We start from the raw sequence: 25,861 nt of genomic DNA, 5'->3' as shown, positions 1-25,861 counted from the left end.
AATTCTGGTATAAGAGTGATTGTTTTGCATAAGAATTCATCTGAAAAACAATACTTTGTTCTACCAGAATAGTCACAACATGCTTTGCCCATCTGGAATTGACAGGCTAATTTATTACAGCCTGTGAAATTATTTCAAGTTTAGTATTTGGGCCTGGGAGCTGGTTTCATTCCCATCGCAGTAAATACTGCTAGTTTACATTTCCTTCTATTTCCAGGCACTGTATCCTGTCTGAATAGAACACACTAGGCTTTAATATACCTTCTATAGAAACACATCCCTCATCAATATCAGGATCAGGATCACAGCACCTGCATAACATGACATTGTTCACAAAATGATTACATGAAGGAGGTCAACACTGAGTGGTGGTGACACACACAACTTTCACCCAACAGACCTAAGTTCACGGCTTGTGAGAAAGCAAACACATCTCACTGGTCTTATCCTAAACCTAACCACATAATTTTTGTCCCTAAACATAGCTACAGTGCCATTCTGTATTCGCACATGTTAGAAAGCCTTTGTGTCAGTTCTAGACGCTAAAGGGTACCTCTCATCCCTCATGTCTGGATGAAAAGAACAAGGGCGTGACAAAGCATCAGTATGTGACAAGCTGGGATATTAGCATGTTGGCTTTAGCTGATGGTTGGTTTTGGCAGAGCTCTGTGTAGTGAGTAACACATGAGATGGTGAGCTGGCAAGACCAACATAACAAGAGAGCTGGAAACATCCCACAGTACTCTGAGGTGAATGACGGCTCTCACCTGGCACAAAAGAGATAAAATTATTAATACTCTTCTAATTGCTGCTGATCTGCTAAGTTGGTCATTTTCAAATAAACCATGAAACAAAGCATTAGAAAGCATTTCACTGTAATTCCATTTCCATCAGGTTTAACATGACTGTACATCTGTATTCCAGACAGCTTCAATGCAGTATGCCATTAAGCTTTTATCTCCACCGTTTCCTGTCTCTCTTTACTCTGTACTGTCTCACAAGCAAAAAAGAGAAAGAAAGAAAGAAAGAAAGAAAGAAAGAAAAGGCAGGACTTAACACTCCTTTGGCTTTATTAAATTATTCATTTAAAAAATATATAAGGTAGGCTATGTTTTTTTTTGCACCTACGTCAATGTAAACTTGACCTTTCTGCATACACTTACACAGCAGTACTGCAGCCTTTATGAATAAAATATAAGTATATGCGTAGCTTCCAGGTCCTGGATCACCAACCAAGTCTTGCCATTACTATTTTTTGCTTTACTTGTGGCACTTTCCTTATTCTGAAATTAAATCAGCCAAATTTTTACTGGTAAGAGCAAAACAATGTCTGCCGCAAAAACGCTACAGGGGAAAAACCAACATATCAAGTCAGACATCAAATAATAACAACTGGGGATGAGCAAATAGGTTCCAAATCACTAGTCCTATTCTAAATTGTGTTATGAATGCAGGCTCTGGGTTTGTCTAGTATCTGTCATGCCTTGATCACACGTCCATTGCGATTACTCATAGTTTCTAGAAATAAAAAGAAAGAAATGTTCATCAACTCAAGACTTGGAGACAAAGGACTTCAGGGCACTTCAAAAGATGTGTATCCACTGGGAACAGAAGGTTTCAGAGCGCTCTGATGTCTGCGGCGGAGATGTATTGGCACGACAGTCAGGCTGATGGCATTTGTTTTCTGGTCTAAACAAAATCGCTGATGCAAATGACACAGACATTTCTTTTCCTTTGCTTCTTGTTTCAAAATCCATCTTCTGAATAAACATGGGAAGAAAGACATTTTACATCAATCAGACCCATGGGGCCATTTGAGCAGGGATTAAGGGGTAACAAAAAGCTCCCATCTCTTTCTATGAAAAAAATAATAACAGCTATGACTGGCCTCCATCTACTTTCTTTCATTGCAAACAAACACTTGTCGATGAAACCTGCTGTTCTGTAATCTGTTTCACACTGACTCCTTCACAGTCAAGAGCTGGATCTGGGGGAGCGCCGGTCTATGATCTTGGGTCAGTATTATTCCGACTCTGTGAGTCTTGATAAATTAGAATAGAGATTCTGTTAGACACTGGGAGCCCTGTAGAAGGGTCCTGCTGCCAGTTTGTTAAATGATGCATCAGCAGTGGGTGTTGCTGACTGCAACCAACCTTAGCAGAATGGCATCAAGAACACACATAAAAGGCACACATAACTGAACATGGATGCACACATACATAAATGGAGCTGCTTATGCACACAAACATTTGAACATACACTGAGAGGAACACTTGCCCACACAAAGACAAGAACATTCATGAAGCCACAAGAAAACATGAAAACATAGCCATAGACTCAAACTCACACACTGGATAAAACCAACCTTGACAGACTGGTGGGGGTCCATCCATCTGTAACCTCTCTCCAAGTCGACAGGTCAGAATCTCACTGCCCACCAAGGTGAATCCTGGCAGGCACGAGTAGCGAATAATGTCCCCTGTGAGGTCATTTACACCCACAATCATACAGACACACACACGCACCCGCCGGGTGTGGACATGAAAAAAATATCCATCCATTCATCCACCCATCCCACCATGAACACACACGTACACACACATAACCCCACAGAGCTATGTTAGTAAAAGCCTTCTCAGTGCCAGCACTTGAAACAGTAATCAACAACACATTTTCTAATGAAGATTGACATCCCCTTAGCTAGCTGGAGTGCTGAAGGCACTTCATTACATTACAGAGCTGCAAACACACACACACACATACACATGCACACACACACATCAAAGATGCAAAGTAAGGCAGTCACTAGCCACATGATTTCTCCTTCTGATTCACTCCTGACGTTGAAAACACAAACAGCTTTTATGGAGAGCTAATTAGCCCTGCCCTTAGACTAATATTTTGCTGCAAGAAGCACAAATAAGATGAAAAAAACTCCAAACAGATAAGGAAAAAGAAATACAAAGAGAGAGAGACAAAGAGAACATTGTGATGTATCTGTTCAGAAACAGTAATACAGAAAAGCTTATGTGTTCAAATGAATAAGTACTACAAAAAAAATGTTTCATTTGTGAAATGGGCAGCTGGATTAATAAAATAACCAAAGAGGTAATAAAGACTAACAGACAAAGATATAAACAATATAACATCCAACGATGGTTTCAATGAACTAACAAAGAATTTATTAGGAACTTACAGGGGAATGAATGAATGAATTAATGACTAAAGCTATTTACTATGTCTATTCCCATTCCTTTGTTCTGTCCAGGGCTGTCCAAGCAAATCACTTTACGTCTGGTGCAAATTTATTTTATTACGCATAGTCCCTGGCCAGTAAACAAGCAAAATAAAATAAGACAAACCTATTTCAAACTCGTCATCATCGGTTAGGATAGTGGCGTTGGCAACGGGAGGGGGTGGCTGACATGTTCTTAGCTGGTACGCTGTTGGGGAGAGGACAAATACTGAAATCTGCAACATTCTGTGTGCGTGTGTACTCAAGTAATAGATAGAGAGAGAGAGAGAGAGAGAGACAGCAAAAGACAGAGAGCAAGAGAGAGAGAGAGAGAGTGTATTTTTCACTCATTCAGCACATTCTTTGCATTCTCATCACAGTGAAACTTGATTAGATCATAAATTGCCTCCTATCACTGTTCATGATCATCAAAAACCAATCACTAATTTAGCTGAGATGGGGGACATTTTATTATTAATCAGCTTTTTTTCAAAGGGACATTTTAATAGTGTAGAAGAAAAATGGGCATAAGAGGGCATTCATCATTTATCATTACACACAACTGGAAGCAATACTGCGTAGCAAAATGAGAAAGGCCAAATAATGCCCCCTAAAAGGGAGAAATTAAAGGTCTTCCAATGTAGAGACACTGAAACAATATCCCTCTGTTCTTCTGCAATCTTGGTTACTACTACATGTGGCCAACTGCAGATCAAATGAAAAAGGGTTATTACAGCAGTGTAGAACAAGGTCTTTACTTAGCTGCTATAAAAGGGGAGGTTACCGTAATAATGCAGCACAAAGAAGCCGCTGGTGCTGAAGTCGCTGTGGAATTTGATGAGGATCTGATTGGCAGTGGTGGACACGCCCTCCTGTACAGAGCTGCCGCTGAACTGACCAATTTGAGGCGAGGCCTGGTCGGGTCCATCCCTGATACAGAGATGTGGCGAGAATCGGGGGTTGTGAGGAGGCAGGGAGAGAAAGAGATTGAAAGAGTGAAGGGAGCAGGAGGAGGAGGATGACAGAAACAGAGAGTGCAAATGATTTATGAATAAACACCAGTAATAGCTTGCTGGGATCAAAGAGCATGTCTAGTAATCCCCAAGCAGTCTTGTGGACCCAGCAGTCATTCTGAAGATCTAAGAAAAAGTTTCACAATAATCAAAAGCGTCAAAGAAGAAGCTGAGTATATGTTAACTGATGAGGCAGTATAGTGCTGAAAATTTTGCCCCCTCCAGCCACATTACATATTGATGAAAAAAATAAATATCAGTGGTACAGATTTCTGTAAACGTGCAAAATCCACAGCAACTTTTGTGGCCTGTGTTCCTTTTTATTTTAGTTCACATTGTTAATATTTTCTAAGTGTATGTACATAATGAGGGTGTATGGTTATCACTAGGCTTCAACCCCCACGACCCTGTGGGGACAATAGCGTTTAGAAAATGTATGGATGTTTATCACAAAATCCCAAAGCCCTTAACTGAATAACATGACGTATAAGGAACTGTAGCCTTGGGAATCAAAATCTAATTGATTCATAATGACCTTTTTGATCTTCACCCTTAATGGAGGGTAGGGAGAGTTGGCTGTTATCTATAAAGGGTGGATATGTCCATGGGAGTACCATTCCCACATCTACATTACAGCTACAGTACATGGCAGCCTGATATACTGAAGGCCCTGAATCTTCTCAGCCTGTCATGTTTGACGCATAACTCGGAGAGCATCTGCTTTTGGCAGCTGGGGCTTCATCCCCCAGTGAATAAGTTTAAGTGTCGATGGGCCTTGTTCCCAAATGAGAGTACAATCTAGATTGAAATTGGCAAGTGGCAAAGTACTGAAATGTCAGGTTGAAAATGCAGCTAAGCCTGAAGGTGAAGTTCTCTATTTAAACAGATACAAAGAGCTGAAATGAGCCTGCTGCTCTGGTTGGGGTCGTCAGATATTTGGCTTGAGCTTGAGGTAGACATGTTACGCTACTTCTGCTCCTAAACAGGGCCAGATGAGTTGGTGAGACATCTAATTAGGATGCCCCTGGGACACCTTACAGTAAAGCTACATCAGGCACGTCTTACTGGGAAACCACGTGGAGGTAGTCCAAGAACATTGCCTATATATTTTAGCTGAACTGGGAGGACCTCAGGATCCCCGATGTGGAGCAGGTAGGATTAATTAAAGGAAGGAAGGAAAGAAGAAAGTAGCTGAAAATGAATGGGAACATAACTAATGTTGGCCAATATGACAATATGCGTCCTGTGAGATGACAACCTCTTGGCAACTGGTGACAAGGCAACCTGTAGAGATTTTCTACAGCATTTCTATTGAGGCAGCTATACCCATTATTATCTTTGGCTCTGTTAGGCAGTTAGATAAGAGCATTTTTTCAATTCATTGAGCAGGACTCATTAATGGCAATGTTTGATTTAAAGGATTTTTGCATCTATATACCTTTAGTTGTGATGAATATAAGTCACTGGATTATCTGAAAACTTGCACTCCTATCTGGTTATTATACTAAATGTAAATTGTTTTCAGATTGAATCTTTCAGGTAATTTACTCTATCATGACATGTATCACTATATTGTGATATCAAAATGCATTTATCACGAACATTTTCCCATATCCCACATCCCAGCAGAACTTGTCATTTGCAGTAAAATCATTTAAGGGGCATAAATTTGCTGCTGACTACACAGAACACAGAAATATCTCTGCTAATGAGACCAGGGAAGAACTTTCAAATCCTTGTAAGAATAACATCATGATCTGTACCTAAAATAAGTAATCCTAATAAGTTGGATAACAATTCTTGGATGTAGTATATGGGGGAAAAAACACATGCTAGTTTCTTGTGAGGATAAGTAAAAAGATTATTGCAAGAAGACAACACTTTTATATCATATATGTATAAATGCTATTTATGTACAAGAGAAAATTATTATTATCAGGCAGCTCCAGGCTATGCACCTGAATGATGTACATGAAATGCTTTTTTATATGTGTGTGTACCTTTAATATCTTATATATTAAAAAAAAAAACTGCTATTGTAGTTTCATTTCAGAGTGATCAGCAAAATAGGAGACGGCAGTCAGGCGGGGAAATGAAATGTTATTATCAGGGGACAGATTGTTTATGTGCTATTTCATTTGGAAACAGTAGCGCCAGCAGCTCCCTCCTTCCATACTATGAATGGTAGCCCTAGATGCTGGAAGGCATTTCCCTCCTCTGTCACCCATGAGGGCAGCTCCATGACTGCCTGAGGCTTACTATACTAGAGAGAGACTACAGAAAGGTGAGGGGAGAAAAGAAAAGACAGAGAGACAGTAACAGAGTGGAAACAAGCAGGTAGAATAAAATGGTTTACTGCTCTACAATTATCTGTCAAGAGTTAAAGTTTCTGCATACTAACGAGCATCCAAGGTAACTTAGAGCTGATGTTTTTTTGCTCGTACACATTTCTGTCTTTGGGGAGCTGGAGTGAAACATCTATTATAAGTTCAGTGACTAGGGAAAGAGGGACACACAATTTACTTCAGTTCCTTTTATTTCATCACATAGGAAAATCTACTCTGTTTCAACAAGGGGCTATACCGAAATCTGACAGGGAAAGGAAAAATCAATCCACAGTTGTCCGGGAAAAGGTCAACATATTTGGATTTGGCTGTTGGCTCGTCTAAAACAGGTGAAAGGCTGTGAGCTAAACCTGTCCAACTGGCCTATGGCCATAACACACTGTCAACTGTTAAATCCATTGTGTGAAGCTTTTCGGTTTGCATTTGAATTGAGAAGGTAAAATGCTAGGCCCAATGCAAAACTTTTTCCTGAAAATATTATATAGTTTCCAGCTTTTCCTTGAGTAAAGAAATAAAATTTCAGTTTTCAAACCTTTTGGGCACAACTCTATTAGCAATTCACCGTATATGTTCGACACACGGTGGAGACTTTAACAAGATTATATTTTGTGGCTCACTGCTTAGTATTATTTTTAAAATATGTTTTTGGCTTGTAAAGCTTAAGATAAGATAAACCTAATTAATCCCACACTGGGGAAATGCACTTGCTACAGCAGTGAAAGTAAGGGGAAAAGTGTGATTGAGTGATAAATACAAAAAAAACAAACAAACAAACAAAAAAAACCCATAAATGATACATTATAGAGAAGATAACTGCATAGTATAAATATGAATAACGTGAATAACTATTAATTATTAAAACAATCATCAGTATTTATTGAGAAAGACCGTTTTCCAGCAATTGCCAGTAGAATTCTGTTTCATAGAAAACAGTGTGTGTTTAAAGTGTGATGAGGGATGAATTAAGTCATACTGAGAGAGAAATGGGAACTTACCACACAGTTATGTAGTCATAGATTGGCTCTGTATTGATGACAGAGAAATTGATGTAGATCCCATACCCAGGAGGTACTCTGATAGTCCACATGCAGTCCTGGAAGTGTGGATACTCAGCTGGGTGCCCAGGAGAGTAAATTGTGCCATTCATGGATGTTACATTCCCACCACAGAGAGCTGGAGGGAAGAAAGTCAGAGAGGATGGATAAAAAGAAAAAGACAGACTTTGATTTACCTCAAGTCATAAAACTGTGGCAGTATCGCCACAAACTGTTGATAAAACAAACCATAACTGTGTGTTATTGGGTTATCATTGGGATGCTGAGGGGAAGCTTGTACACCTGGTAGATATGACTGCAGGGGGTGGTTAGTGGTTGCCGTGAACATGGTGACACTGAGTTGTTTAGACACTAAAACTTTCCCGTCATACCCCTTCAGAGAGAATGTGTTAATGTTTGACTTTGAACTGGTAGTCAAAGCTAAAGCACAGCCCTCAGGATCAAAAAAGGGCTGAAAACTTGACAGGGACAATATGGTGTCTACAGAGCAAAACAAAACTATTTACCGCTTTCTCAGACGTATGCCGAACTCTGTTGTGGACTTGAAACGTATGCTACTGCTTCACTTAACTGATGCTGGGAAAGTTGTGATTTATCATACCTGAGCAATATCTGAGGACTCTCCTTGAAATTTACAACATAGAAAGGCGTAATCAGCTTCGTAATAAAGACTTGCAAATGCTCCATATATCACTATAATGGGCTGTATCAGTTTATAGTTCAGTAAAGTGGTGCTATGTTGGTGGTAAGAGTGAGTCACATGCTTTAATGTGCTGGAATAGAGGACAAGACTAAAAGCAGACTGAAGAACTATATTCTTCTGTTCAAAGTAACTTCAAAGACCTTATTTTTAGTTGGTAATGGCGATGGAATAGCAGCTCCGTCTTTACTTTAGGCGGCTTATCAGAAAGTAGAAGAAAAAGAAAGATTTTTTCAAGGATTTGTTCGCATACTTTTGTTTAAATATTTTTCCCACAATGTTGGGAAAAAAATATGACATAAAAATATCAAAGAAGAAGCATATCAGGACTGCTAAATATAATTTATTTACATTGCAATTGTAGGGTATTTTGGAGGAAATACATATATATAGCGTTTTTTCACTGCTTTTTTGGACGATGAACAAGACTGGCAGGAAAACACCTGTTGTGTTCATAAAAAAAGCATTATCCGGTCACCTTCGCAGCGAGGTATGGGGTGATTCCAGTTTCTGCTGACTCCATGCAGACATGTGAGCGATGGCTCTCCAAGAAGAGTGTAACCTGGAAGGCACTCGAAGGAAATGGTCAATCCCACACTGTAGTCTTGACCGATCACGATGCCGTTACGAAACGGTCGTGGATCCGGACACCTTTGAAGTTCATATGCTGGGATGAGAAACAAAAATGTGTAGGAGATTTATGAAATACAGACTCCAGGAAGCAAATAACAAAAGAATGCCATTATAATACCATATAACACCTATGATGGCCTCAAAAAGCCAAAGCCTGGTTTGGGAGCAGCTAATCTTGCCTCATTGGTGAAATCCATTTGGATTGCCAAGACTGCCGATATTATTCTATGCTTTTCACTGGTTTAAAACATCTTCCATCCTTTGAGACCCTTTAAACCTCTATAAACTGCAAAATCTGAGTCTGGTGATTTTTCTTTCTTCAAGAAAATGTTGAAGTAAGGCTATCATGATGGCATATTTTCACAACATCATTATTGTGGCCAAAATAATTTTCGATAGAAAAAACATTTAGAAAATGGAGTCCAACTTAAATAATTGTTGTATTGTGCAGTTTATTATTAATACTTTACTCTTTTGTAAAATTACAAAATAAGTGAAAGTGTTTGCCTTGCATCTGTGTCCCTGGTTGGTATCTAACCAGACTGATGCTCTTTTAAGTGTTCACAGTATTAGCAAACTCTCAAATGTTCTACCAAGTTTTCAGCTACTGCCATGATAAAATTCCATTTTAACTTCACCATGAGGACCGATCTTTGCTCCTCACCCTGATAGACAATGTGGAAGCCAGGCTTGTTCTGTGAGTAGTCACTGTGGAAGAAGAGAGTGGTCTCGTGGGTGGTGCTAAAGAGAGAGTTCGGCACCACAGGGCCACTGAACCGATCAATCACTGTTCCTGTCTCCAGGCTCCCGCTGCGGACCTCGAGATAGTCATGAACAGGCTCTGTGGAGAAGTTCAGAAACTGCAGATGGATCCCTAAAAGGCAGAAAGAATATATGAATGAAGTAAAGCTTTCAAGTATTAGTAGGACATCATTTCAAAGTTCCACGCTAAAAGCATGCTCAAACTAGCAATAACATTAGCACAGAATAGCAAAGCACACCAGAGAATTAAACACAATGATGCAGAAACACAAGAAAGCAGCAGAGAAGACATCAGAGCTCTTAGAACAAAAAAAGAAAAAAAGGAAGGTGAGAAGAGGAAGGAGAGAAGAAGAAGAAAAGAAGGGGGTGGGCGACAGACCGAAGCCAATCGGGAGCTGAACTCTCCAGCTGCAGTCCAGGCTGCTCTGGTAATTCCCTGGGAAGCCGGGGCTGAGAATGACGCCGCTGAAGTCTGTCATAGAGCCGCCACACTGAGCTGAGGGAGATGAACCAAGGAGAAGAAACATGTCACTTCTCCACTGAACGGCTCAATGGGAAAACAAAGAAAAACAATGACTAGGGGGGTGAATATGGAGGGAGGGCAAAGAGCATTTTGTCTTTGTATGTGTGGGTTTCAAGCCCTGCGTAATTGTTGTGTTTGTGTACTAAAACAAGGAAGAGTAGCAGTGCTGTTTATGTGCTGTTTGCCATGTGTGCTCATGAGCATGTGTTTGATATGCTCATGTGCTTGTGGACTGTGAGAGAGGGGCTTGTTTGTGGGTGAGAGAGAAAATAAAGTGATGTGAGTGGGCTTTATGAGTTTAGGATTGGGTTGGGGGGTTGTGGAGGGGAAGGGTGCTTACGTGTCTGTGCTTGTGTATGTCTGCAAGCACATCTCTGCTTGACTGTGTGGATAATGCTCCATGAGGGCAAGCATGAAAAGATAACACACTTGTGCACATTCCTTTCTTTCGTGATGCTTTAAATTAAAATAAATGAGGGATTCAATATTCCATGCAGCAACACAGTTTTGCACAGCGGTGGTAGTGATTATTTCACCCCCCCACCCCTCCACCGCCCCCCACCTGGAACACCCCACGTCTCCTCTTTGTTACTGTATGTTAAACAACACTTCAGCTTGCTGTGAAGGTTACACTCATCCCCCTCTCCTGTGGCACATATCCTAGTCTTACATAAACACCCAGGTGTAATACAAGTACAGCCACCAGAGGCATCAAAGTAAACCCAAGCGTAAATCACTCCTCTTTTCCCCATCCCAACCCCAAAAGGCCTATTTATGTGGCACGTAGCTGGAATCACAAGGAGTATTGCTGCCATTTCTTTGGGGACTATGAACCAAGGCCAGACTAAGATGAAAACTATCACAGGTTTAATTGCGCTGCCTGTGGGGGAAGCTTGCTTGACCTGTTTGCATGTGGAATGGAAGAGAAGTGTAGAGGAAAGGTCCTTATTAGAATGTTTGTGCAAGGGCAAGCAAACACTTTGATGTGAGTTTATCAGCAACAAAGTGATTGCAGATACTCGGGTGAGGGGGTGAGCGTATGTACTGTAAACGAGCGATGAGTTGAGCTAACGAGGGAACACTCGCATCCAAGAACAGGACTGTCAACTGTAAAGCTGGGATTTATGTCTGCAGTGAACTGTGAAAGCCACAGGGACAGAGCATTTACATGAAGAGCGCATTGAGTGTCTTGTGTGTTTATATGCAGTGTAAGAGTGTGTGTGTGTGTGTGTGTGTATATATGTGTTATTAGGGGAAACAGAAAAAGTGGGTTGTCAAAAGAGAAAGTGTAGTGCTTCTTCAGTAATCTCTAGAATTTATCACTGTGACAATCAACATCACAGGAAATGCTGAGGAGACTAGAGACTCTCATCAGGGATATCAGAAATCAAACGACACACTGAGATGGTGGTAAGCCTTATTGATTTTTAACCGAAGGGGAAGGTAGAAAATTCATAATCCCTTCCCTCCAAGCCCTCCACACCCACCCATCATCCCTGGCTCCAATCTTACAACGAAATTATTGCTTTGCTTAATACAATAACAAGCCCTCTATGGGGGTCACTGATTTTTCTGTGTGGCTGTGTATGAGTAAGTACTGGTGTGGGAGAAGACGGAGAAGAAAAGATAAACAGGGAAAACGTCAATGAGAAAAGATGAATGGCAACTCACAAAAGAAAGAGACTGATGCTGTGTTTGATGCACCACATGTGGTTTTGTTTTGTTTGCAATATCAACATCATTGAATTCCTGTGCCCTGGCAACGTCAAAATAATACATTACCTAAACACAGAGGTACGGGATAATTCCACCTTCTGACAGGACCAGGCATACAGGTAATATATGCATTACCCTGTTTAGGAAAACAGACAAAAAAACAATATGTTCACCACCTCCAAGATACTATAATAAAAACGGGAGAAAAGGAACATCAAGAGATCAAACAGACAGGCAAACAGGTGCTCGCAGCAGATTTTCTCTCGGTCCCGTGGATCTTTGGAATTGGTTAACAGTTAGATTTTTGAATTTCTCAAAATCCTCTACTCAAGGTTTTGCGTGTAAATATTTGATGGTATCAGGAGCAGGAGAGGGACCTCTTGCTGCTAGCTGGGCAACAACCACCTGGGGTCTGACTACAGAGAGATGTGTTGCAGCCTGAAAGAACAAGAAAAGACAAGCATCCTTCTTCCGGACTTGTTTAGCGTTAGATACAAAAACAACCTCAAAGTGATGGACAAAACATGCTGAAAATTTGACTAAGATGCTTGAAAGGTATATATGTACATTAACATTCTCCAGCCTGCACATACACTAATGCCAAACCTGAAACAGGCAAAGACTCAGCCACATCTGTGGTCTTGTTTCTACAGTGTTCTCTAGTCTGTTTCTGGTGTTCAGACACTCAGCCTGAAGATGTGTGTAAGAAGTTGCTGGTTGGTCTGGCGAGAATGTGAAAAGAAGTCAATGCCCAAGCCGAGGAGAAAAATCTTTGCGGGATTAGTGAGGCGACTGTTAACACAATTCATTGCCTGTGGCATTGGAGGCCTCTACAGCTCAAAATGGCACAGCTACAGTATCTACCCTGGGAAGATTGGAGGAAGTTAAAGCTGCTTTGTAACAGACACACAAACACATGCACTCGAGTGAGCAAAGTATACACTCTCGCTTTGCATCAAATAAATATACAAGTACAAACATGTGGACAGTTCCCCACTCTTGTGCATTCCCACATTTCTTTCCTCACACAAACAGAAAATGTCATAGAAAAGGTAGTTAGTAATGCTACCTTGTCAGACTCATCCTTTGGGGTCTTCCCTCACATTGTAATTCCAGGCAGGTAGATACGATTCACATGTCAAAACCATAAGAGAGCTGAATATCTGCTTCACCAGCACTGCAGGCTTTCACCTACCTGTAATGAGAAGCCTTGATCGCACTGAAAGGACACCATATCGCCCACCGTGTACCGTTCGCCCACTTTTCGTCCGTTACTGGGAGGCAGCGGCTCTGGGCACGAATCCAAACCTATTGCTTAGGACAGAGTCACAACACACAAGTGTAGACAGCGATCATTCTTCTGCACAACACAGGTAGAATCACAAGCTGAAACTGCACAGTGCTTTTGATATAGTTTCATTGATGTACATCCATTTATATTTGACAAAAACATTTACATTTAATCACCAATTACATATGGAGGAAAGCAAATAATTCAATTAAAAACATGTAATTACACAGTGTCCCATTTTAATGCTCTTGTAGGCCTACTGTAATTGCATAATAACTGAGTAAGTCTTTTTTTTTTTTCTTTCCCTCATCATAACGTTTACAAACTGGGACAAGTCACAAAGCTATTCTACTGGTGGCTGTAATCGCAAAATCCTTCTGACTGTGATCTGAGGCAATCACTGTGAAATTACAAAGCAATCCCTGAAGTATTGCTTGACAGAAGCATTGAGCTTCATTGGAACAAAGTGATTACAGTGCCACTTGCCAGGTACTGAGGGACCTGATACTGTGCTCAACTGGCTGAAAAGCAATGGTGATTCCAGCTTTGGGCTATATGAATGTAAGGTATTGGGGTCAATTCAAGCTATGTTCACTTTAAAATTTAAATTTAGTCAAGTTTCAGTTTCGCATATCATAGAAGTAACTATATAAATAGACTCTGATCTGCTGGCAGTGAAGAACACATTTCACATTTTACACATTTTGCATTACTGATACACCCATTACTCAGTGAAAAGTAGCACTGTAATAGCTTATTTTGTACGTTTTACAGCTGACATGAGTCATCTGTCTGTAGGTTGTTTGAATGCTTATTTGAATGCATAAACTGCATTAAAATCGGCTGCAGTATTAGTACACATGAAATGAAAGAAAGGGTATTTTTGTAATTTGAAAAGCACATAATTTATATTCATGCAGGTTTTTTTTCTCATTGATGCATAATTAGTAAGCAGGCTGTAGGGTGAGAGGTAATGGGAAGAAGGAGGACATTCGGACACGGTAACAATAAAAGAAACACATATTTTCACCTATGTGTAGGCACAGATAACACATAGCACTCAACAAAGAACAAACACTCACACAGGAGCCCACTTAAAGTTTCAAATAAGTAAGTGGGCGCATGAACGTAAGTATGGCAGCAAATATGGTCAGAAAAGAACAATGTATAGGCAACTCTTCAGAGCTCTGAATGGTGGGAGTGGTGACTCCACTAAGCATCTAGTAAAAACTACAGAGGATATTTGAGTGGGAGGAGACAGCAACCTACACAGAGCAGGAAGCAATATGAGATCAGTCATCGATACAGCAACTAAAGAAAAGCTACTGTAGAGTGGGGAGTGGGTGGATTCTTTGAAGCTGTGAAGTTTTGTCATATGTGGGTTTAAAAATACTGAATTTTTTTTTTAATTGATTTCAAGGAGATTTGGTGACGCAATTCATGAAAGCAGTGTTTGCTGCTATAGTGAAAGGATGCCATAAGGCAAGTTTGACATCAAAGTGCAATGCAGTTTCATGAAAATATCATGAGTCCTCACAATTGGAAACAATACCTTTTCAAAAATTAGTGCATTCTCATTTACTCTAACGCTGGTTCCAAGAATGAAAATGGATGAATATATGAATAGTGAAATGCTTTAATACAGGATAGACAGATAACTGCTTGCTTTATGTACAGGAAGAAAACAACATGTCTAAATGTGTGTCCACACATTGTCACACGTAGCAAAAACAAATTTAGCAAATGAATCATACATAACCTTGTCAGTGATATTCAATAAAAAAAAGTCAAAGTAAAGGTCCAGTTTTAACAGCCAGTGGCAGCATACCAGATCTTAACTGGGCTCTAACAGACCTGTGTACTCTGGTTAGGTTAAAAGTGGGCGCCAACTAACATACGGCACTGACTCCAGTTACGCCCCAGAAGGGGTGCTGCAAAATACACATTTTGACATGCACTGTTGATTCTGATTCTGATTTTTATCAGGATGCCATGTCACCAGTTACAATCTGCATGTAGCTGAGGTCTTTAATTTAATATGAGAATTAAAATAAATTAAAATAAATGATTAATTCTATATAAGCAGAGCAGAAAATCTTGATCTAATTTGAATTTCCAGGATCAACATTATCTCAACTTTATCTCAGTATTAATTATCCAAATATCATGATCATCCTCTTTATGCTTATCATAAACATTATCATCCTTAACCATATCAACATCTATATATATATATATATATATATATATATATATATATATATATATATATATATAATTTTGCTACCTTCATAAATAAATTAAATAAACGAATTCAATAATTAGGTGATCTGTACCAATAACAGGAACATATTAATTAGCAAACACACTTAATTTTACCTTCATGACATTTATGTCAATCATAATAACAAACTGACAGTTTCAGATTTCCTGAACCTGGCACAAGTACTGCCACTCAGGATTGCAAATGTAACATGTTTTTTTGAAACTCTCATGGCCAAAGGCACAAAAGCCACCTCGTCTTGGTGCAGCCAAACTACTGCTGCATCAAAAAAGTAATTAATCACATTAACTCCTTTCATCCTTTTAGAAGCAGCTGGTCAGGAGTAGAGATATGTTTAAACGTAACTTGATGATTCCTGCTGTGCACCCACCTGTCTAATGTGAAGCCAAGAGTAATATTCAAAACAAAACAGAGAGGAAATAATGTGAGGGACAAATTGGTAAACTCTGAATATGACCACCGAAACAAAAATCTTCACAGACTGTAATTATACCGATCACTGATGGAAACTACAAATGCAGGGACTGTGCACAGTGTGACAACCCAACTAGACAACATAACCTTGTGGGAAAAGATATGCATGAAAAACATCAAAAGAAAATAAAACAAAGAACACCACACCATGAAAGTATGATTCAGTCTCTTTCCTGAAATATATGGGAACTGAGAAGAAATGTTTGTCAAAGAGAGAGGGAGATTTGGAGTAGAGGGAGTCATTCTGGATTTCTAAAGCGGGCACTTTAAGCCAGAGACAGTCAAATGAGAAATTAAACTTGAGGCCATTTCTGTAGCATTTATAGGATTATATTTGTTCTTCATTAACAGGATTCCTTTGAAAACTATTGGAAATGCAGTTCTTTGATGGATTTGTTAAATTCAAACACAGATGGACTTGAAAATTAATTTGAGTTATTTATAATCATCAGTGGTGTACAATGTGTTTTCAAAGAGAAGTCTGAATAATTAGGTTGGACAAATGCAGAATATTTTGCACTGAAAAATGGACATTTAGTATAAGAGAATACTATAAAAGGTTGATTGTCATGTCATACTCTCTTTACTTCTCTATGGTCATAGATATTTTCTAGCAGTTTTTGTACCAACGAAGGGCAAAAATATTTTGTAAATAGCATTGTTGAAGAAAATGATTATTGTAATGTTTTGTATATATGTTATCTATGGTGATATATCCATCACATGAATGAATGTTGTCCAAGATTGGAAACAGTCTCTGACACCAGCCTGATGATACAACATATCTGAAAATATCTGATGAATAAAACACAGTGTACTAGAGACATGTGATATAATTTTATTCTAATACACATATACACATGGTGTGTGCATTCTCAAAGTAAGAAATGTGTTAAGTCAGATTTATTAGACACAGTGTTGTTTGCAGATAACATAATTAATATTCACATGCTATTGAACCTGTTCATAACTACCTGCAAGAAATTCCAAGAAACAGACACTGCCATTGGAACTCAAATTCTTTCCTGTTGCTGATGTCTATAATTGAATGGGAAGGAACCTACAGATTCTATAATCAGCTATGGGTGGCATCATTAGTAAGAATGGCTTATTAAACAAACCCTGTACAGACTCTTCTGCAGCGCATTGAAATTATATTTTGGTTTGCAATTGGTTTTTGAATTTTATCTGTAATAGCAAAAAATGTATACACAAATTAGTGAAGCTGTTTTTTTTTTGTTATTTTGGAGAGGTCTATGTAAAAACATCTGCAAACTAAAGATACAAAAATTGCTGTTCATACTTGCCTTCATGAAAAGAGGACTGGTGGACTGGTGGTCTGAGGAATGAGAATCTTCACAGACATGTAGTCTGAGCAGGCATAAATTACAGAGACAAAAATACCACCAAATTTGTATTCTCTAGTGTTGTTTCTTGGTGTGAATAAACATGTTTTCACCCGTGGCGATCCTCCAAAACTGGTGCAAACCAAATACAAGAGATGCCAGAGAAAATAAAGAGACCTGCATCCAGATGGATGTGACAATTTCGATGGATATGCACTAGAGTGAAATGAAAGGCCTAAGAACTGATAGCGAATGACATTTGTGGGAAAGACCAAAAGGCAGCCATTTTACAGTGAAGTGCAATGTAAATTCCTGCTGCGCAGCTGCAGTATGGTTTACTGCTGAATAAGTAAGTACAGTCAGAATATGCTAAACCTTTTTGCTTTATTATTAAGTTTAAAGTGATTAAGTACAGGTAGTGACTAGTGTTGTCACTACCTGAATTTCATTTCTTATTATTTTAATATCCAAACTATATTTACTTTTTTAATACTCAAATGAAGTCTATTAATATTTACTATGCCTTTACCACAGCATGCTGGACATGATCCCTTGCTGCTGCTATTCTCTCAAATATCTGTGTCTGTACCCGACTATTTTAAAATTTCCCACGTCTGGCCACTTCTTAAAGAACCCTTTGTCAACCAAGTCTAGTTAGAGACTGAGGTTAGTAAGAATAAAAATAAAAAGAATAAGTGGCCTCTAGAAATCTTTATTGGCAAGCCTTTTTATAGATCTCCATCCATGTTTTGGTATAATTTATGTTTACTTCATTTCATTTTATTCAACTGTATTTTTCATGTGTGTTTGTGAGGCACTTTGGTACAGTGTGTTTTAAAAAGCATAATATAAATAAAGCTTTACTGAAAAGTGGGGGATGAATTTCTTTCCAGCTTGTCTAGAATTGATTCATTTTGTAGTGACAATCACTACATGAGCTCACATGGAATAATATAGGCCTCTGTAGACTGTGACAACGGAAGTCCAGTGTGGGACTTTATTTGGGATACAAACCACCATATTGCCTCTGAGAACATGCCAATTTTGCTTTCAGATATAGCATAGCGTCTGCCTTAGGAGGGCCGGTTAAACAATTGGATCTTATGAAGTTGTAGTGACAGGGGTATACAGGATTTCTATGACTGGTCTCAGCAGACTGCAACAATAACTCAAAGGAAACATTTTAAAACAGATGGTTTACTGGCTGGGTCTGTGCCAATCCCTCTTGCCTTTTTCTTCCCACTGTACCGAGCTTTCAGAGCATTAATTTGGAGCTAAAAACTGGAGTGTGGGAAAAATAAAGGGTGTTTTAAGCCAAACACAGACTGGAAATAAGATACAAAGATAGACAACTGAAGGACAGAATAAAGGATTGTTATCATTTGCCCAAATAGATTAGAATCTGTACTCTCCTATAAGCAGTAAACTAACATCACACAATGTGAAGCAACAAACGACACAAACAGAAACAATTGAGCAGTTCCACAGAGAAGCAACATGGCTTCATCACACATCACAAATGTTTGGCAACAGACAGACAGTGGAACCATATGGCAGGCAAGCTAATACATATGAATAACAACAGAAAAGAGCAGCAAGGAATTTGGCTTTACACAAAGAATAAAAGACACTTTACCAGGGCAGCAGTGGCAAAGTGTAAGACAGACACAGAGGAAAGAACTGACTGCGAGACACGGCACCAAAGTGATTCTCAGCAGTAGGTAGCAGAGGTAGGAGGGGGGTTACAGCAAAAAGGAAAGAGCCTGCAGAGAGACATAGCTACAGAGTGAGTTAGAGCAAGAGGAGGACGTTGTGAAATGGAGCACTGACTGCGAGAGACGTGACTGTGAAGTCGTTCAGTGGTATGATGCTCATGGACTGACACGACTGACAGGAAGGACAGATTCAGTGACAGCAACGTTTTTTATGCTTCTTTTGCTTTCAAACACATTTGTGGGAAGTAACTGTTGGATTGTTTCGCAACGGATTTTATTCCAAACTTGTTATTGTTTAGTTTCTTTGTGTATGGGATCTCACAGTTGGTTATGTCAGCAGGGCTCTTATCACAGCCGTTCTTTCCTGTGTTTGTTCCATCCACGTCCCTCTGTTCTACTGTGCCATAACATATTTTATCCTATGAAGTTCATGTCTTCTCCGCTCTTACTTTCTCTGTGGTTGTAATTTACTTTTCTTTTTACAGTCCTTAATGTACTTCTTTGGAATTGAGTAACAACCAGCCTATAGTCACACATTTTAGGACGCGAACTGCTTTAATGTGTGGGTGAGCGGTAAGTAACCAACAAGACAGACAGCTACAAAACAAGAACAACAAACAAGAAAGACAAATTTAAGGAAGAGACAGAGGAAGTATTCATTTAAAACCCATCTAACATTAGAGATGTGAAAAAAAGAGCAAAAATACACAACAATAAATAAAATAGATGAAAAGAGACAAAGAGAAAGTGAGATCTAAATAATTTTGGCAATTTTTTAAATAAAGGACTGTATTAAATAAATGCAGAAGAGTTCCATGCATCATCTGCAGATCAGCACCTCTACTTTCATTTATGCTGTTTCTGAATGGGAGGACTTAGTAAATCAGTTGCTCCACTGGGGCTACACTGCTTAAATTTTAGCGCAGTGTAAATGTTTAGCACACTCTTTAGTAAATATGCCCCTAAGCCAATAGCCCACTGAGAGATGAGCATATTTACTACTGAAATGAAAAGGATGTGGGTCCAATAACTTGAAGCAATGGGATGACTTGAAAAAAACCCCATAGGGGAATACAATGCAGAAAAGCCGATACAAACACTGAAAATTAGAAGAGATAAAGAGGTAGAAAAAACACAAGCACTGTTCGCACACTCCCTCACACTATGTCTTTCTCTGTCCAACTGTGCCACCGAGACCACAGTCCCTCTTATTTCTTATACCCCTGTGCAACAGCTGGAGGCTGGGGGCCAGATGGACACATAGAAACAAAATGACAGCAGACAAAGTGACAGGCAGGCAGACAAGCCGTCTCTCCTCATACCTGTGTACTCCAAGTGGAAGCCAGCGGCGGATACACTGATGTCAGACTGGAAGGTCAAATACAGGTTGTTGGATGTGCTGTTCAGCAGTTGGGGAATTGTTGTACCTGTATTATACACAACATACAGAGGAGATAAGGCCATGTATATCCAGTACAATATAGGGTCTGGACACCTTTTTTTCACTTCAATAACCATGGTACACTAGCGTTGCTGTATTTATCAACAGGTGCAAATGAAAATACGGTGTTGCAAAACTAAAATACAAAGTGCCTCCCAAAATGCAACAAATCACAATCTCATAGAAAATCAAAACTAAAAAAAAGCAGTAGATGTATTTTGTGTTGTTCTTCCACCTGCCTGTCCCTTATGGATAGGATGCTATTTATGTAAAGCTTTATTTGGTCAGACAGATATATCCATTGATAAATGGTGATAATGATACTACAGTGATAAACAGATTTTAACATAAGCCAGCAGGGAAATTGTGTGAATTTTTGGACAGAGACAGTAACACGGTAAACAGACTGACTAAATTGTGTTTACTAATGTCTCAAAGTCACATTTTCAGGTGTAGATCATGTTCAACACACCTTCTTTGGACCTTCATTCAGACCTGCAAACTCAAGCCCATGACTCTGATAATGCTAACTGTGAATTTGCACAAGAGAATATTCTGTATGTGTGGCACTGTGGGGTTTGGAAACATTTCATGTCTTCCAGTCGTGTGTCTTATGCATATATTCATAATTGCTTTCATCAGTTTAGCCCAAGATTAAATTGACTGTTATCCATTTAAAATGCCTTAGCCTTTTCACACTGCACGCTGCTCTGCACAGTGAGAGCTACTACTGTGGAGATATTATAATATGTAACGAGGTTTACTCCAAAATGCGATATGCACCACTTGACAAATTTGACACCTAGTCTCAAGAAATTGATAGCCGATATAGGGGCAGACATCATGAACGCTACACAAGCATTACCATGTGGCAAAAGCACCATTTTCACTATCGTGAACTGAAAGGCAACACTACATTTGTAAAATCTGAGAGCTTATGAAGATCTCTAATGCAGAGACAGGAATATTTTGTGAAGGAGGGATTTTTTTTTTCCTTGACTTCTTTAACTGGTTTTTAGACAACATTCTCAAAGGACATGCCAAATGTCATCAGCTCCATCACCACATCTGTCTTCTGCTGGGGTCTTGCGATGTCTGATTAAAATTCAGGTGCGAGCTGACAACTAAAATTCCGTTGTATCAGTTTTACCTGAGTAGCTACCAAGCCTTGGAGCATTGCCATCAACTCCATCAAAGAAATCCAGCGAGTCCCAGTTGTGTTCTGTGGCAAAGGTCACAACTTGAATCTGAAAGAGAAAAACACCTTAATTCAAACAAAAAAACTAAAACAGGGAAAATACACAAATAAAAAACAGAAAACAAATGAAGCAATTATTATGTTTAATAATCAGACCATGTATAAAAATGAAACACCACAAAAATATCTTTTAAGCTCTCATCCAGCATTATGGCTCTGAGATCAACATCTGTGTCCTCTCACTTGGATGCCGGCTCCCTCAGGAACAGAGATTTTCCAGGCACAGTTCAAATAGTTGGCATACGGCTCTGGGTATCCAGGAGAGAGGATAGTGCCTCTGCGGTCAGCTAAGACTCCACCACAGGGAACTAAACAAAGGACAAGAGAACGAGAAAGTGAGTGAAAAAGAGAGACAGAGAGAGTCAGTCAGGGGTCACAGTGGGGAAATAGCAAACTGTCAAGTATTCAAAAGAATCATAACACCCATGAATAACTACTAATGCATAATCGAAATTACTTCATATGGCATAATTATATGGACCCTAAGAAAAGATTCATGATAAAGACAAACATACAGTATATTCCTCTCAAAATGCACCTTCCACCAGTGCCACAAGTAACATATTTATCAAAGCTCTCAGCTCTAAGATTAATGTTGAATTGGAGACACTGGCCAAGTTGTGCTGACAATGTCAGGCAATATAATGTATTTGAGCACGGATAAAAAAGGGCAACAACAGCCACAATTTCTTTACTGTTTTTTAAGACGAGTGCCAAATGGCCTCATACACAGCCAGCTTTGTCCTATGCAGCTCTTGGCCCCTCTCTTTGTTCATTAAGGATTGTGGTAACTCAGCCATGAAGACCAGCATCTTTTAGATTATCACCCACAGCAAAGCACAGAACAAAATGCATTTCCTTCCATTTGAAATGTAGTTCTTGGCTAATACAGAAGCAAGCCAAGACTTATGAGACTGATGACATTTTGTTCAGCAAGATCTTTTACATAAGAAGGGGAGTCGAATTCAAAAGTGTCTTTGCCTTTTAAATGTTGCTTCGCTCTGTTGAGATGCATTGTTCTGCTGTCACCAGCTGAAATGTGTTTGTCAGACATCTGTTAGGACATCACACACATTTCAAATGAATGACAGATACTCCATATTACAAAAAGAAATTATATATAAGTTTATATCCAAGCCCAGTGACTAAAATGTACCAACTACATCATTCCTTTTCTTCCTTCACTCTGGATGCAGAAAAAAGTGATGCTGCACATGAGAGTAGCAGAACTTATACACAACCATTTAAGTGCAATCAGTCCTTTGCTGTTCAAGGTTACCTAACACTTGTGTCAAACAGATTTCCTGTAGAACCATGAGCAAAGCTGTCACCCAGGGCACAACATGTTCTCACAATAAAGAACCAGATGTTATTTGTCAAGGACAAGGGTTTACCCTGTACAGGTCAATGATAATTACACTTCCCGATATCCATCAACCATAGGAGGATTCGATGTGAAAGGGGAGTCACAGAAAACAAGAGGAAAAAAATATACTACTTAACACAACGGGAAGAAAATGGCTGACATTAAAGCAGAAAAAAAATACACTTTTAGCTGTCAGCTTGCCACTACTTCAAACACATCAATATTTTACAGGTAATATCTACCCTCCCACACATCAGTAGGGAATTGTGCCAAAGAGACCATTCTGTTCCTTTCGCTCTGAATGACACAAAAGAGAAAATGACTTCTATACTGTACCTCATAGCAATCAGAGTGGAGCAATCACACTTTCATATAATTCCTACCACAGTAACGTCATATTCAGCTAACACATATTACATGCACAGTATAGTACTGAAATCAATTAACTCCTCCATCAAAAAGAGAACAGCATGTGTGACTTTTTGGAATTCTGCACTGCAAAAGAAAAAAAAAACTCAAGATATATGCTGATGAAATCTAGAGTACTGTAGTCAGAATGTCTTATCCTGTGGACAATGGTTAAGTTTCTTTGAAGGTAAGTGTCCCCTATACACTAAATATCATGGTTTAACATTCTGCTTAATAAAACTTCAATTCTTCTAGCACAAGACCAGGCTCTTGACAACAGGCTTCAGACTCATTCCAGGTAAAGACTCAGTAGTCCAGTGCAACTTAACGGCTCCTTGGAGTCCCCTGAGCTGTCAGTTAATGTAATTGGTCGAGCAAGATTAGAAATCATGACACTCATAAAAGCATGAATGCTCCACAGCCATCTCAGTCGGTGGCAGGCTCATATGTCAGAGTTACCGCAGGTAGATGAGCGTGGGGACTACACACATTATGAGACACCATTTAGCACCATCTCATACGCAGGGAATTCACAGCAACTTTTAATTAGAAGTGTTTTAATCTAGATATCAAAAACCTGGGTGTACAGCATAGATGTCTAACAACACACACACTACTTAATATACATGGTGTATATTCCTAAATGGCTTCTTATAGTTGTTTGCTTGCAACTCAAAATTGCCTTTTGTCAGTTTTGTTAGCTCTCTGATACATGTAAACTATGTGTATATGTATATGTATATGGGGGCAGCCTAGAGGTTTTGAAAGCAGCTTGTGACTGGAGGGTCGCCGGTTCGATTCCACCCTGGACTGGCAGGAAAAACTGTGGTGGTGGGTGTGGTTGGCTGTTGTGCCCTTGAGCAAGGCACTTAACCCCCAATTGCTCCCAGGGTGCCTGACAATGGCAGCTCATTGCTCCTGTGTGTGTCACTGCATGTTGCATGTGTGTGTTTCAATCAGTGATGAGTTAAATGCAGAGAAAGAATTTCGGTGTACGTAAAAAACATACTGACAAAATAAAGTTTGAAGTTTTTGAATTATATACAGCAATCATATCCCATAAAGTTTCTGCTATCTTATCTGTTATCTTTATTATTAGCCGCAGAGATTCACACCTCTCTCAAAATGCAAACCTAAAGCTTTCTTAGAATAATTAAGCACCAAAGCGGACACCCCTGCCAATTTTCCAAGGTTAGTTTGCTTCAAGAAGGACAGCAAAAACAACTGTGACAACCTCGGCCCTCCTAGAACTGTGTAGGACAGTTAAATTGGAAGTCAGTTTGGAGAAAATGTTGCTGTTCTCATTCTCAGGACAAATTATTATTATCATTTTGTTTTTGGTAGACTAAAAGAAATGACTGACATTAGATAGCTGGTCAAAGTCATTATGGAGAATATTGGATAGCGAGAAAAATAGATCATAATCACAGTATAATGACAAAAAAAACTATTTACAAGACACAAATTGCTTTTAAAGTGTGGTCTTGAATTTTGAAGGGACTGGTTTTTTTTTTAATTCAAATTAAATATGCTGCTGTAGAATCTATACTGCTTAAATTAAGTGCTAAAAAATATACTGTTAGTCAAACTCATTACAATAACTAACTAAACTTCCAAAAAGTAGCACGACCCCAGCAGCTCATCTTACTCCTTGGAGGAACTCTGGCCCAGCCTCAGCACACAGCCCCGGACTGAGACACTATAATTGGTCTTGGGAGGCTATTTCAAAACAGGAATCCAGTGTTTAAAAACAAGCTCAGTGCAACACTGTTTACTTGTTGACACTTTTGAGAAAGTGTTTCAGTCAACAGTGAATTCCATGGTGTGGGCATACTGAATCATGGCAGTCTGTAAGCTTATGTAATATTAGACACTCATGATTTTCTGCAATCAGAAATGGGTTAGTTTTTGTGTATGATTCAGCCTTGCCTCAGTTAGGCAGGAAGCAGACCGACAGAAAATGGTGCTCCTCTATATTTACCTTCACTTTACTTTTATCATAACCCGTAAAAAACCTTAATTTACTTGCATATTTTAATGGTCTCATAAGCAGATGTTTAAAGACATCACACATGATGTTGAGATCATTACATTACATAATTTTTAAAAGCTCACTGTAAAGGACTTTATGCCAAACTCCATCTAGAAACAAACAAAAACATCTATTTATTCAAGTCAACTTCCATAAAATTCCATAAAAAGGCCAGCCAAACATTATGCATCCATTCAAGCGAGGCTAATTGAATCACAATAAAACGTTGTGCTAGTGCAACTCAACAGCAAAGACTTAATTCAG

The 25,861-nt window shown here is 39.2% G+C and overlaps 1 protein-coding gene across 1 annotated transcript in view; it reads right to left on the bottom strand.

The window, feature by feature from the left end:
• Window positions 1–25,861, bottom strand: part of LOC124064859 (CUB and sushi domain-containing protein 3-like) — a 203,563-nt gene that overhangs the window by 60,051 nt on the left and 117,651 nt on the right. Inside the window, exons 36-47 of the mRNA XM_046399683.1 lie at window positions 21,975–22,099; window positions 21,684–21,780; window positions 20,415–20,519; window positions 13,178–13,296; window positions 12,049–12,118; window positions 10,123–10,239; window positions 9,646–9,855; window positions 8,827–9,015; window positions 7,589–7,766; window positions 4,020–4,165; window positions 3,363–3,443; window positions 2,366–2,479 (exon numbers count right to left, since the gene is read on the bottom strand). Coding sequence (XP_046255639.1) covers window positions 2,366–2,479; window positions 3,363–3,443; window positions 4,020–4,165; window positions 7,589–7,766; window positions 8,827–9,015; window positions 9,646–9,855; window positions 10,123–10,239; window positions 12,049–12,118; window positions 13,178–13,296; window positions 20,415–20,519; window positions 21,684–21,780; window positions 21,975–22,099 — 1,551 coding nt within the window. The remainder of the gene's footprint in view (window positions 1–2,365; window positions 2,480–3,362; window positions 3,444–4,019; window positions 4,166–7,588; window positions 7,767–8,826; window positions 9,016–9,645; window positions 9,856–10,122; window positions 10,240–12,048; window positions 12,119–13,177; window positions 13,297–20,414; window positions 20,520–21,683; window positions 21,781–21,974; window positions 22,100–25,861) is intronic.

The sequence above is a fragment of the Scatophagus argus genome, chromosome 9, assembly GCF_020382885.2.
Source record: "Scatophagus argus isolate fScaArg1 chromosome 9, fScaArg1.pri, whole genome shotgun sequence".
NCBI classification, from domain to species: domain Eukaryota; kingdom Metazoa; phylum Chordata; class Actinopteri; family Scatophagidae; genus Scatophagus; species Scatophagus argus.
This window is presented reverse-complemented; position numbering and strand designations above follow the sequence as displayed.